The following is a 14,659-nucleotide window of genomic DNA, read 5'->3' on the forward strand; positions in this document are numbered from 1 at the left end:
CTCCTGCCTGCTGATGTGTGAAAACTATTCAGTCACAGAGTAAAAACGTAATGTCCGAGGAGAGATCGCTGCTCCACGCGTGGATCCACCAGGTAACAGTTTTTATTATCTCCATTGTTTCTTCTACTAGTTTATGTATCTTATTATTCCCCGCAGCCCTTGAGAAAACGCCACGATACATGACGCGACGTATACGACAATATCAGTTGAAAACGACAGTTGAAGAAAAGGAAATAACGTGAAACGATTCGAGCGATTATCCTCGCTTGAGAATGAAAGCGAACTTACGATTTGCTGGCTGTAGGTTTCACCATTTCCTTTTTCTTCGTTGATTCTTGTAGCCATCTATCTTTTACGGTAAATGATTTTTCGTTTAACGCACTGCGCGTGGATTATGAACTCGAAGGAATATCTTCTACTTGGAATTCAAGCGATTCGTGTATTATTCGAGAAGCTTAGCTGTCTGCTAGCTGTTTCTTTCGGCAAGTTTAAATTCGACCGTAGGTTTTCAGTTAGTTACGATCTTTAGCTTCGGTGAATTATAAGCGCAAGGTTCGTGTTGCTCGACTTCGTCATTAAACGGGAGAAAGAAAATACTGTCGGTAAGGAAAAATGAATAAAATAGATGAAACGATGCTTAGAAAATCCTTCGTAGCGCGCCAACAAATTGTTCCACGGTTGTTAGAAAATCCCACGCAATGCGTTGATAGAAAAAGCTTCTACGTAAAACTCGAACGTATATATTCCGATTGGACGATATATGAGCAATCTCGGTTAAAATTGTTCGAATCGAACTGAATGACGCACAGACCAGAACCGCGTACGCAAGAGAGAAACAGAAGTAAAAAAGGAAAAAAGAAAAAGAAAAGGGACGGATAGGGGACAAAAAGTAACATGGACGTTACGGGCCCGGCTGTTAGGATATGCGGTAACCGGGGAACAATGTTCTGACGCGCGTGATTGTTCCCCGTTCACGGTTTCTTGATAATTAATCGAGACTACGTGTGATATGCTTGCAGTGGCACCGCCTGTGACGCCGCCGAAATAAAGCTCGGGAACCGCGATAGGACGAAAATCGCCAGCAGTCCGGACACAGAGAAAAAGATCGTCAGAATGGCACTTAAACAACACCCACCCAAGCAACAACAACCCGCAAGCTGACCGATGGGATCGAGCCGAAAACAGAGATCTTATGAAATACCATCGACACGTTATACACCGACACACGCATATGTACACACATACATACACCAACCACACACACAATGCTATACAGTCGTATACATATAGAGAAAGAGCGGACAAAACGGAAACTACGAAACGACGGGGCGCGTTCTTCGCTTTCGTTGAACGAAACGATTCTGTATCATTGGTAGAACGAGTATGGCGAGTTTCGAGGAAATTTCATAGCAAGCGTAGACGAGGTGCGAGTGCCTGGGTTTGGGTGTTAATTTCGTTGGCTGTTCTCTCGGTGCGTTGACACGTTTGCCATCGGTGGTTTTCTGTGTTGCTCGCCTTCCCCCGTTTTCAATGAAAAAGACGCTAATTAAATATGTAATAAAGGAAAAGACAAGATGTATATCGTTGAACGTGTCGATATTTCAACAGTTTAGCAGTCCGATAAGAAGTTTACAAATTGTATATTAATAAAATATGTTTGAAATATGTCTTCTATCTATAGACAACAAAAAAACTGATCGAACACTTCGCTATACTCGTTCCACCGATTATGCTCAATATAGTGACCGCGCCCTAATAGAGGGGTGTTTAGAGACAGACAGACAGAGAGGGAGAAAGAAAGAGAGAGAGAGAGAGAGAAAGAGAGGAGAAGGAAAAATTCACATTCGAAAAGACAAAGGGGGTACTCGTCATTCACGGCGGTGCGAAAAATGATCGAGGAAGTTCGAGGCAAAGAAAGAACGAAAACAAAGAAAAGAAGAGATACGATCGATCACAGCTTCAGGCTCGGGCTTCGAGAATCCAGAAAAAGGACTCGAGTTCTCGAGGCAGTTGCAGGCAAAGAGATACAAACGAACGTCCAATCGGAACAGCTTGCCAAGTTTGTCACGGTTGATCCGCACGACAGATCGAAGGATCGACGAGCAAGTTGAAAAGCCTTCGCGACGCGGTGTAGGAAAGAATCGAACTAATCGATGTGTGCCTGTGTTATTATGTTGCAGCAAACGAAGCGGTTGTCGACAAGTGGGCCTAGGCTTGTCTCGTCGTGCTCCGTCGGCAACAGAATTCCTCTGCCAAGCACGAACCAAAAAACAATCCATACACGCGTGTACACACACATATACCAAAAAAAAAATCAATATTAATAACGATAATATAACACTGTAACGAAAAACTAGGTGAAAAGGAGACACGGAATAGAAGCAGGCACGGCCGAAAGCGAAGACACGAAATAGTGGAACCGGTGGAAGCGGAGAGGAACCAGACTGGAGTCGTGCGAGAAATTCCAAAATTCCAACACTTTCAGGGAAAGTCGAAAGAAATTCCAGAGGAATTCGCGCGAACGTTACGACGATGTGATAATCACGAGTGAGAACGAAAGATAAATGAAAGATCGAATGATGTTTGGGTAGAGACACGACCTGCTGTAACGTTAGAGCGGCTGGACTGCGTCGGTAATGCAGGGAGGAGCTGAGATAGATCGCTCTCTATTATCATTTTACACCTACTCCGATTTCCTGGCTGACTACCGTGTCACGCACTGCCGCTGCTTTTCCGTTTCATCGTCTACTGGTCCTGGCAGGGATTTTGTTCGCGTGTTTCCTATTCTTTGTACAGGGAATGTATATGTACATAATATATCGTGTCGTCGGTGAAGCCGAAACGCCGCGAAGAGTAAATGAAGAGATTGAAAATCGTGGTTTCTGATGAAGAGTAGATAAAAAAAATGAATGGAAAGGGGGAAAAAATCTTTTTATGTTTTATCTAGAGCAATACGCTGATTTAAATCTTTCGACCGACAGTATGGTTGTTTCTTTTTTTTTTAGAGTCGCGTAACGATCGAATGGTATAACCATCGACTTCTCGTTATCATTAATTCTATAACTTCTTTAACGTCGGTAGAATTTATTGTAGTGTTAGCTGGTAGAGTTTTTTATCTTTAAAGAAGCTATGTTTTCTTCGATTAATTAGCAAACTAACTGCAGAATTATTGATATCTTTCTTTTTTTAAACTGAGTAAGGAACTTATTACCGGATCCATTTATTTCACATTTCTAGCTCATTCTCTTTACGAACAACTTTCTTCTTTTCCTTTTCTTCTTCTTTCTCTCTTCTTCTGGCTTCTTTTTTTCTTCTATCCATTCCTTCTTCTTTCTCGATCCTTTTTCTCTCTGTCTCTCTTTCTCTGTCTCTCTTTCTCTCTCTCTCTTTCTCTCTCTCTCTCTCTCTCTCTATCTCTTTCATAACTTCCACGCGTTTCTTTTCTCTAATCGTGTCTTCTTATCGCTATCCTTAAAGACACTCTATATTTTCTACTGAAAAGAGACACACCTGTGCATCATCCTGGAAAGACTTTTTCCCTTGAAATGTATTCAAGGTTCCTATCTGAAAAATACTCCAATAACCACGAAACGCTCCAACGGACACCGTCGAACGTCTAGCAGAACGCTTGAAACGCGATGAAACACGCGTTTCCGCGATGATGATCGTCACGATGATTCTAGTTCTCAGCCACCGAGGACGTCGTTGTCAACATCACCGAGTTCACAGTTCTTTCCGCTCCAATTGTCGTACCTCGAGGAACATGCTCGAGCGATTTTCCGCGAGAGACACAGCGATCGAGGTGAGGAAAACCGGAACGTCGATCGTCGAAAGTTACAGAAGGGACTTCGTCGTTGAAAATTCTGTCGAAGCTCGGCTCCAGGATGGAATTCGCAATGGCGTTGGAGGGTAACAAATAAAGACGAAGGCGACAACCGGTGGCGGAAACGCGGTGGAAAAGCAGTGAGAATCGACGATGCGTTACCTCCCTTTTGTCGTTGGATCGTGTGGTACACGTTTTTAGGACGAGTGAAAGTAATAAAAATGGTATATCCTGATCGGTGACGTAACTTTCAACGGAGGCTTCCGGCGTAACGGTCGTCGTTTCCATTAAAACGACGATGGATCGGTGCCACCCACTCGGAGGGTGTAACGATCGCGGAAGCCTCCTGACGCTCACGAAACTTACGCCACTAGAGAGAAGAATTTAAGAAGAATTGTTAATAATAACGATGTTAAAACATACACAAAACACACACAGAAAAAAAAAGAAGGAAAAAAATCGATGAAGCTCGCGAGATATAATTATTGTACATAAAAAGAGTAATGAAAGGATACGTTGTCACGCGCGATATTTAGAGAGAAATTGATTATTATTATTATATATATATTATGATTAAGAGACATTAAATATATATATACATATATTTTTCTTCGTGAAGAAAGCGCACAGACAGTCGCTGACCCGAGCGACCTCTCGGACAATCGAACGGACGCCTCTCGAGCGAGAAGGATTCGAATCGACAGAAACGAAGAAAACCCGGATCCCCTGTGCTTTTTCTTTCTCAGCTTCGTTTCCTGATTTTCTTTTTCTTCTTTCGAGTTTATTTGGTTTAATATTAAGATGGAATTAACTGCCTGTGAATATTTCTGATTGTTAGGAGAGAAAAAAAAAACAAAGAAATTATCTTTCTTTTACCTGGATTCCTTTTTTCTCTTCATCTGCTTCCTGTTTCTTATCGTCGATATCGATGGAAGATGTTGCCACCCGACGAGTTACTCTCGCTTCCTTTCGTCCGTTTTCGTTCTGTTCTTGTTTCTTCTTGCTTGAGACCCTTGCTCGTAGCTAATATATCAGACGGTTCGATGAAACGATCAGTCGATTCCTACGAATCTTGGCGAGAACACGAACGTAACGAGGAATTCGATTCGGTTACTTTCGCTGTCTGTGCCAGGAACACAATGACTCGTGGCTTGTTGGCAAGATTTTTTACTCGACATCCTACAAAGAACTAACAATCCCGCTGGCTAAGCTACATTCTGATAAAAAAGTTCGTTATCTTTAGAATTTAAAGTTTAAACGTCTGATTTTCGAATTAACGAGCAACAGGCATCGTGTATCGTTGGTCTAGAAATCGTCCAAATATTACACACTGTTAGCTGCTAATAAATTACGTAATAACGTGGCAATAATTAGATATCTTCGAAAATTCGCCTTTGACGCGTTAAACGCGCAGTTAATTTCGCTTTGCCTTCCATTTAGCGCGTAAACGCGGAATACGCGCCCCAGTATACGAACAAAAGACGAAAGTTTACGTACATAAAACGTTTAGCGTGTTAAGGCTAAGTAGCTGCGCATTTTTCCTCGATAGCGTAATTTTCAAACGCGTGTTCGAATTGGACGACCGCACCGATCCACAGCAAACCGATGACCCAATCAACCACTGAGTCATCCGTAAACGAGAACGTTGGAACGCGCAACGATGTCGTTTTCCGCAAACTGTGACACTTTTGATCTCAAGTTTTTCCATCGTCTAAGCTCGTTTCTAAGATGCTCTCCCGCGTTCTCTGCCTTTTGACATCTATTTTCCACGTATCGTCACATCTCCCAATTTTTCAAACTATCTTCTAAACCACTGATTGAAGCTTTACGCAAAGTTTTAGGAAATTTTTAATAAGAAACGATAGTTATCTTGTCAAATTTAGTAAGTTTAGCATATTATCGCGGTAATTATGGAAAGACGAATATAACAAGAGAATTGACGATGGACTCTACTTCAAAGAAATAGAGCCAATCGCAATTTCTTCAAAGAAGAAAGGAAAAGACAACGGTGGTATGCCAGCGAAACGGACGTCGTTTTGGTCCATTGTTACACGAAAGGACGTTGCCTAATCGTTCTCGCTCGAGGTCGCAGTACACGTCGAGAAATTTCGTTGTATTCTTCTGAAAACGGCGGCAAGCCTTGCGTTATTTTTAATGTTGTACGTGAACAGCTCTGTACGAATAAAGGTTTGGAAGTAACGGAGCGAATGGTCTACGCTGATCCCGCTTCTTTTCAGCAAATGGCGAAGAAATTGGATTTGCCAGGACAATCGACAGTGTGTCGAACGGAGACGCTCTAAACCGACGCTACTCTTCGGTAATTTTCCCGGATTCTTAGAGTGCAATCTCTGTACGGATGTTTGCGTCCAAATATTGTGAAACTTCTTTATCTACGATTCTCAAGATTCGCCAGTTTATTTTCGAGATTTTGGTTTGGTCATGACAATTGTTTAGTATAATCGTTCGAGACGGTTAAGATTGACAGAGGGAGAGAGAAATACCGAGGAAATCTTTGCTAGAAAAGAATCTTTATTCCTAATAATTCTATGGAAATATCACATTGCACATATTTGTCCTTCATCGATCTACATCATCATCTCATTCTTCGACTTCAACCACTCGTTCGTCTCACGTACACTTCGAATAAAAATTACAAACTATACAATGGCCGTTCGCGTTGCTTCAACGGCTGTGTCGTAAATAAATACAGGATAACGTTGGGTAACACAGAGTTGCAGCAGGGACTCTTCACCATGGAATTTATTCGCCGAACGACGAAGACGATTGTTAGCTTATGGGCGTCTCCTGTGCAATTTCTTTTAGCCGCTGTTTGAACATTTCCCGGATTTCGTTGATGGGCTTCACCAGGTAGATGGGTACGTCGTCGTCTCGTCTCTGTAATAAGTCGATGGCGATCGATCAAGATGAAAAATCGAGCGCAATATGTTTCGAGTACAAAGTCTTAATCTTGATTTACGAGGCCATTTTATCGGCTAAACTTCGTCATTAATTTTAGTACAATTTGTTAATCCGTTCCCGAGTTTCGTCACGCGCGATTCTAAGCTTTCGTGAATCATTTGTTTGCGAAAGACATTCTGATTGCCCAACGCGAGGAACGTAGTTGCAAAACCATAAAGAATATTTTTTAAAAATAGAGAAATATACAGGGTGGTTGGTAACTGGTGGTACAAGCGGAAAGGGGGTGATTCTGCGCGAAAAAGGAAGTCGAAAATATAGAATAACAATTTTTCGTTTGAGGCTTTGTTTTCGAGAAAATCGACTTTGAATTTTCGCTCGGTACGCGTGCGGTACGTTATAACGAGACGTGATAAAGTGCATGCGTACCGAGCGAAAATTCAAAGTCGATTTTCTCGAAAACAAAGCCTCAAACGAAAAATGTTTATTCTATATTTTCGACTTCTTTTTTCGCGTAGAATCACCCCCTTTCCGCTTGTACCACCAGTTACCAACCACCCTGTATATTAAAAAAAAAAGAAGCGGAGAAGTATTTTTAAAGAATAGAACAATTTGAAAGACGTCGAGTTGTGTCCACTGGTGATTTAAAGCGAATGTAGTTGCACTCTAATTTTCAAGGAGAATATAATTATTAATAACGTGATACCTGAAACAGTACTTCTCCTTCAAAGTCCACGAGCTTCTGTTTCCTGGCTCTCAACAGTAGTCCTACGCATTTGTCGCTGATGTGGGTGTAAATGTTGAATAGGTCGCCAAACGTGATTGCGATGATTTCTGGTCGATCGCGACACGGCGTGCCCTCTTGATGAATAATCTCGCAAAGTTCGAGCACCTCTTTGAGGATGTGCGCCGTGGCTTTGCGACCACGAATATCTGTCAAGGAGCCAGCTTCTGGTCTGAAGTTCAATCAAGTATTTCGTTAAACACTATACTTCTGAAGACTAATAACGATCAGTCGCTTAAGTGCAGGAAGAATTTTCTTCCAAAGTGACGCTAGCTCACCTGCCGTATTCTTCTTTCGAGAATTTCCTTTTTTCGATATTCGAGCCGGACGTGAACGGATTTTTGCTCTGCTTGTCTTTGTGCTTGTTCGCGTATTGGTCGAACATCGCTACTTTGTCGCTGAACGATTCCTGAAAACAAGAAACAGCCATTGAATTCTTAACTTCTGACCAGTTTTACGTTATAAGGCGCACAAGTGCATTCTTTAATTGTTCTGCAAAATTAATTCCATTGAACATTGTACGTTTCGAGCATTTTTACGCGGAACTGTTGCAATTAAAAATATTTCGTCCTCGGATTTCCATCACCTCGCGAACGATCATCGTTGCATCAACGAGAAAAAATTAGATCGCAGCGAATGTCACGGAGAAGAGAAATGAAAGTTACTTTGACATATCGATAGGACATTGAACGAAATATTCGAAGCAAGAAAAGTACCTTTGCAATGAGAAAATTGTAGAACGCGCAACGTTCGAAGCGACCAGGAATATTCGCGAGAAGACTACAACATGGTCGAGCGAGAACTGACGCGGTGCTAGAAGCAACAGCGGGGCTTCTAATGCTCGAATAATCCAGCTGAGAAAGTATTCGCCTCGCGTAATCGTGAAAGCAGCTTGAAAATACATCGATCTAGCACGTATTTACGACCATTCGGTGTAACAATCGAATTTCCAACATTTTTTTCTTCTTTAACGAAAGAAATCATCGAGATTAAGGCCACGTCGGAGATATTTCGTATCACTTTCACTTGGAAACGCTCTTTCGACAAGCAAACGAAAAATTATTCAAACAAATATTTCAATCCAAAGATTCTTTCAATCTGAACCTGTCAATCGGATGATTTCTCACGCAAAAGTTGCAAATTATCGCGATTTGATTTATTAGGTTGTCCCAAAAGTTGCTTTCGTTTTATAAACAATTAGTGGATGTACGCACAACATGTTTCGTTTTATATTATTTTATTGAATTACGTTTGATCCATTTTATTCTATTACTGCAAAATGGATCATATATAAATCCATAAAATAATATAAAATAAAAAATAAAATAAAATAAAATAAAAAAGTTGTGCATCTATTATTTCACTTATGAAACGAAAGAAACTTTTTGGACAACCTAATACATTGCCTTAACTTCTTTCCGATGTAAATGTGGCATTCGATAATTAAAGCGAAGCATCGAAACAATTTTATTTCAAAATGCAGGAATAATCGATAAAAACCGATCGTCTTGTTCTACTAGTCTCGTTCGCGAACACTGTTAACAGGTGAGCATCACTTACTTCGTCGGAGTCACTCATCGTGCAAAATTCTAACGTTCGTGAGAAGTTTGCAGTTTCGAATAAATTTTGAAGTTCCTATCGCTGATGCACGGAGGAGACTGAGGATTCGAGGCAAGTGTTAGGAAGATGACAGTGCTACGGTACGCCTAATCAACGACGTTGGATGATGGCCAGTTTCGACCATTAAAGAGCGGTCCTGACCATATAAGACACCTGGCTGGCACTTCGACAAATTGTTGCCGATGTATACAATCAACGACCGAATTAATTTTCCGAATCGAAAGAAATGACCACAGCAGGGTCTTGCGTGGAACGAGGAGTCAGGATCTCGAATAAATATTAGGATTATTGTCTGACGCGTGATTACGATTTCCTGTGGTTTATAATTTAGAAATATTAATTACGTTCATTCTATATATTCTACATAGTAATCGCGTATTTTATATTTTACTATAGGAGCTACTATTAGCAAAGATCCCTCGTTGCTACGAGATTTCGATCACCACTCTACAAGAATTTATTTTGTCGTAATTTGTACTAGGAGCTATTTATAACGTTACTGTGAAAATAGAAAATTTGTAGAATTTTTAGAAAAAGATAGAGATTAACGGCGACGTTCGTTTTCAAAGAAACTTCCATTGTAATATGTACGAAATGATAACAAAATTTTACTGCATGAAAATCGCCATCGTACGTCGATCAATCAAAAGACGAAAGAATAGAAGAAAATATATAGATACTTGCTAACCGTGTGCAAAGAGAAGCGTAAGAGAACTAAGGAAGGAACGTATATTCAAATGATCGAAAAATCTAAATGCACGGAAGGTAAACTCTGTGCAGGCGCGATGACGCGCTCGGTTCAGTAGAATAGGCCCACTCTGACCAGACGCAAGTTCACTGTCAAGGCTGGCCAAAACTACTAGGTCGCTCCACGAGTAATGTAGTTTCTGCGACGCTCGAGTTTCAAATTATGAAATTCACCACGACAGGTATTTCACGCGCTAGGAATAGAAAATTTAATAGAAAAATAAAAAGCAATATGGATGATGAGAAAAGACGTTAGTGTCATATAATCCATTGCAGAATAGAGAAGAATTATTCGTTACTTATCAGAGCAGAATGGAATTAATTATTAGAAAGAAACTAAGAAATATTAATGCAATATAATCGGACGAAGATATAATTGGTTAATTAACAAAGAATAGCTATTTATTCTCATCTGACATATGGTAAGAAGGAAATATATTATGCCAAAGAATCTGCATTATCTATGGAGTGTAAACGAAGGAAACTATAACTGGTTAATTACCAACAGATAATTAGTTATCTTCAGATGCACCTGACACGAGTTACGCTTCTGCATCGTGCATAATCAACCAGACCAATTAAAAGTACAATCTCTCGAAGGATAAATACGTTTGAAAAATCCTGTATTACATATATACAAATATCTAAGAAGAGTCACAGTCTGTTTCATGCATAACCAACCGAACCAATTAAAAATACAACCTCTCGGAAGATACTCACTAGCATTACCGAAGACATCGTTTCGCCGTGAACTGTGATAATTCGATGAAACGAACTAGACGACGAAACGAAATAGAAAACTAGAAGAGGAATAAGGAACTGGACTATCCGTAATACTGTTTGGTGCTGATTCGTACGATTCGCGATGAAGATATTCTCGCGAGGTCTGCTAGTCTCTGGTCACTTGTGTGCGAATGCAGCGTCGCGACGCCTCGCGTCTTTTTATAAGATACCAGCTACGTCAAAAGGCTCCCACCAAGAAATTCCAACTGCCGAAATATTTGCCGCGTTTCCGAGCCAATTCCACGGGAATTCGCGCCGTGTCAGCCGACACCAACACCGGAAATGATAATTCTTCGGCATTGGGACGCGCGCTGCATCCACCCCTTTATCTTGGCTTGGTCCGTTCATCAAAACCACGGCTATTCCAATCAGAAGATCGTACATCTTTGTCGAGATTTACGTTTCTACTTTATTAAACATCCGTAACGCCATGACATTTGCAGTTCATATTTTCGTCGTAACGTTTCTATTCTATTCCAATACATTTCAAAAATGTCTTTTATGCCGCTATCGTGGTATTCGTGGCGCCACTGTATTTCGTCGACTTGCGACACGAATTGATGGAATTTGCGGCAATAGGAAAGCAGCTGCCATATTAAAATCGTATTTATCGGAAGAGAAAGGAAGATACAAGTTTCATATCGTAGTTGCGCAAAAGTTTATTACTACGAATACTAGTTGACGATGAATTTATTCGAAAGTTTCGAAAAACCATTTGATTTGAAGCGATTTTCGGCTGGTTTTTATTCGTTTGCTGAAATTACTCAAAGTCGGAAAGCGGAGTGGCCAGTTCATCGCAGCGGACTCTTCAGTTGTGAGTTCGATTGGAATCGTTTTGGAAGCGGATTTCTGACAAAAGAAAGCCACGTTTTCTCGATTCCACGTGTTTTCTACCTTTGCAAATTCTTCGCGGACGATTACAACGAAGAGGACTCTCTCAAAATTTGATAAATCAAAGAGAAGCGAAGATGATCACGATCGAAGATAACGCAGCTTTGAAGAACATCTTGTACCTTAAATTAATTATCGATATAAATCGCGACGAGATGATCGGGAATAAAATCGAGGACGTTCCAAACGCTCCGCCAGGAATTAATTGCAATTTGAATATCGTCGCGCGTTTCCTACATTCGGCTCCATGTTGTGATATTTCATTTGAAATTCCTGTCATGTATCCGCCGTATTTTATTAATAGCAAATAGCGGATTCGCGGGGGATACGCGGCTTGATTTGAAGATACGTAGATTCCTGGAATATCGGCTTTCAAGGAAACGCGGCACACGTATAAAAATGAAAATACGCGAACGTAGAATCGAACGTTCGTTTGGACCGATGCGTGCGAATGATACGCGTTCCGTGCTAATTTTAAATGCCGGCATCTTCCAATGAAATTCCAGTCCATACACATGGCCATCGTTTTCAGCATACGCCGACTAAATTAGACGCTGAGTAGACAATTCCGTTAAGATAGAAATCGATGAATGAATTTATTCGTCACGGACTTTGTCGTTTCATTTATTTATAGATTCTTTCTTACTACTAGTGAAGATTACTCGCTAGTTTCTACGATACGTGCGTTACGATATTAGTATTCATTATCTGGTATTGAAATAGTAATACTGTTTAGTATATTGAGTTGTCCGAAAAGTTTCTTTCGTATCATAAGTTGATAATAGACGAACAACAATTTCTGTTTTATATTATTTTATTGAATTAGGTATCATCCATATTTCTATAATTATGTTCGTGCATAATTCGATAAACTAATAGAAATAAAATAGAAAACATTGTGCGTCTTTTATTTCCTTATAAAACGAAAGGAACTTTCCGAACAACCTAATATTAAATAGTACAATTAAATTGGTTTATGGTGTTTCGTTACACTCTTTACGTTAGTCGTTGCTCGTTGTTTGCTATTTACCTCTTACTGCTATTTCTTGTTTATTGGTTTTTACTTTTACTTCGTTAATTGTTACTTATCGCCTATTCAATAATATCGAAGTAATTACTTGAAGAAAAAATTTACATCTTTATTTATGTATATCCGTGACCTGGAGACTGCTATTACGCAGAAATATTCTAAATAAGGAGCGCTGCATATTATTGTACCTTTCAGTATACAGTATATTTTGGGTTGCAAGGTCTAGGAACAAAGTAATTAATAATCAGATTTCTATTTATGTTCCCTGCAGCCTCTAGCCAAAGCTTAACTTTTTTGGTAATGTCCTTTTGCTAGAAATATATGAACGTGCTTCCTATCGTTCCATTGTCTAATGACACTAAGAGAGTAATGATCTGAATCAGCATAAACTTATACATTATACTTATACCTTTAATTATTGCAATACAATTTTCTATTACAAATTCATCCACTCGTTCATCAATCGGTCAATCTCAACCTCAACAAATAATTACTACGTGTTATCGATTTATTTATTGTTGAAGTGGTCACCACGTCTAAGAAAACTCTATATCTGATCTTTTTAGTTTTCTCAAGGACGAAGGCAGACCATAGACAGTAGACAGGCTTCCGGGTTTTTAGTTATAGGGTAACGCTGCTAGTATGCGAATCAGAACCAGCTCAAATTATATTCCTACTTGTACTTACACTTCTGTATTAAAATATATTTTCTATTTTGCAATTTATCCACACGTTCCTCTGTTCATACATCTAATAAACTCAACATTTATTACCTGATTATACAGGGTGGTTGGTAACTGGTGGTACAAGCGGAAAGGGGGTGATTCTAGGCGAAAAAAGAAGTCGAAAATATAGAATAACAATTTTTCGTTTGAGGCTTTATTTTCGAGAAAATCGACTTTGAATTTTCTCTCGGTACGCGTGCGGTACGTTATAACGAGACGCGATAAAGTGCACGCGTACCGAGCGAAAATTCAAAGTCGATTTTCTCGAAAACAAAGCCTCAAACGAAAAATTTTTATTCTATATTTTCGACTTCTTTTTTCGCGTGGAATCACCCCCTTTCCACTTGTACCACCAGTTACCAACCACCCTGTAGATTGCCATATATCTACTTATTGTTATTAAATAACACCGTCACATTATTTAGTCTACCACTCGTTATAATCGTTGTTACTCGCTATTTCTATCAAATACTACATACAGTACCTTTGTGCACCAAAATTAACATCATCGACGTCGTTATGGAATATTAATTTGCTGGTTTCAACGACATTTTCCAGTCTCTCGTTAATCATCGACGTATCAACCACGTAGAAATAAAATTCTCGAATTTGCATCAAAATTTCTCGTGCGAATTTCCTGCATCGAACAGAACACGCAACGCTCATCTCCTTCACGTGTCATCGACGGATTCCAAGTTTCCCCTTGGCATGCACACAATGCTTCAGAAACATCGAGCCTCTGCACCAATTTCAAAATCGAGATATCGATAAAATTTCTAGCCGAGTTTCTGATTTATGATCAGCCATAGGGCGTTCGTCTGTCCGCTTAAGCTCGTATATCGCCATCTCGTCAGTGACAAACAGTTTCTGTCGTGTTAAGTTAATTTAAGACGTTCTAGCGACGACGCGAGATTCTGCTCGTTACAAGAGACGAGTACCCATACTCGTTCCGGTTCTCGTTTTGGCACCGATTTCGCGTCCAACATTCGCTAGATTGTCACGCGAACGTCACGTGGACAGGCTCAATTTCGAGGACTTCCGTTCCGGAGTAATAATAATTGGAACGATGACGGCGTCGACAAGAACTGTTCACTCTTAAAGGGGTGTCCTGAATTAGAATGTTCTAAAACAGCGTCTTTTTGTGATTTTTTTTAGAAGGGAAAGGAAGAAACGAAGTTATTGAATTTTGAGGCATGGCTTTATATATATGCAACGAATACAAAGAAATTTTTTTAAAGTAAAAAACAAACATTACAACAGATTTCTAAGCCTATTTCATGGGTTGCAGTCTTTAATCGGCGGGAAAGATCCACCTCGTAATTCTTGACTGAAATAAAAAC

General features: G+C 39.9%; 2 protein-coding genes across 6 annotated transcripts in view; one reads left to right on the top strand and one right to left on the bottom strand.

Moving 5' to 3' along the window:
• LOC126871419 (calcium-transporting ATPase sarcoplasmic/endoplasmic reticulum type) overlaps nt 1-4,704 on the top strand; it is a 54,097-nt gene extending 49,393 nt beyond the window's left edge. For all 4 annotated transcript variants that reach the window (XR_007691647.1, XR_007691648.1, XR_007691649.1 and 1 more), the window contains one exon: nt 1,020-4,704. Coding sequence is in view for 1 of the 4 variants with exons in the window: in XM_050630210.1 (XP_050486167.1) it covers nt 1,020-1,048 (29 nt within the window). In the remaining 3 variants the exon portion in view is untranslated. The remainder of the gene's footprint in view (nt 1-1,019) is intronic.
• Nucleotides 2,987-10,827, bottom strand: LOC126871465 (actin-binding Rho-activating protein-like). 2 transcript variants are annotated; one of them, XM_050630350.1, is made up of 4 exons: nt 10,611-10,827; nt 7,802-7,932; nt 7,446-7,695; nt 2,987-6,718 (listed from the first exon to the last, which is right to left on the bottom strand). In XM_050630350.1, exons 1-4 carry the CDS (start codon nt 10,626-10,628, stop codon nt 6,611-6,613), a joined length of 507 nt encoding a protein of 168 aa, XP_050486307.1. In that variant the 5' UTR covers nt 10,629-10,827; the 3' UTR covers nt 2,987-6,610. The 2 variants fall into 2 exon arrangements, with proteins under 2 accessions (XP_050486307.1, XP_050486308.1); XM_050630351.1 differs by lacking the exon at nt 10,611-10,827 and adding an exon at nt 9,084-10,196.
• Nucleotides 10,828-14,659: the final 3,832 nt, after the last annotated feature.

The sequence above is a fragment of the Bombus huntii genome, chromosome 11 (genome assembly GCF_024542735.1).
Source record: "Bombus huntii isolate Logan2020A chromosome 11, iyBomHunt1.1, whole genome shotgun sequence".
Taxonomy (NCBI): Eukaryota; Metazoa; Arthropoda; class Insecta; order Hymenoptera; family Apidae; genus Bombus; species Bombus huntii.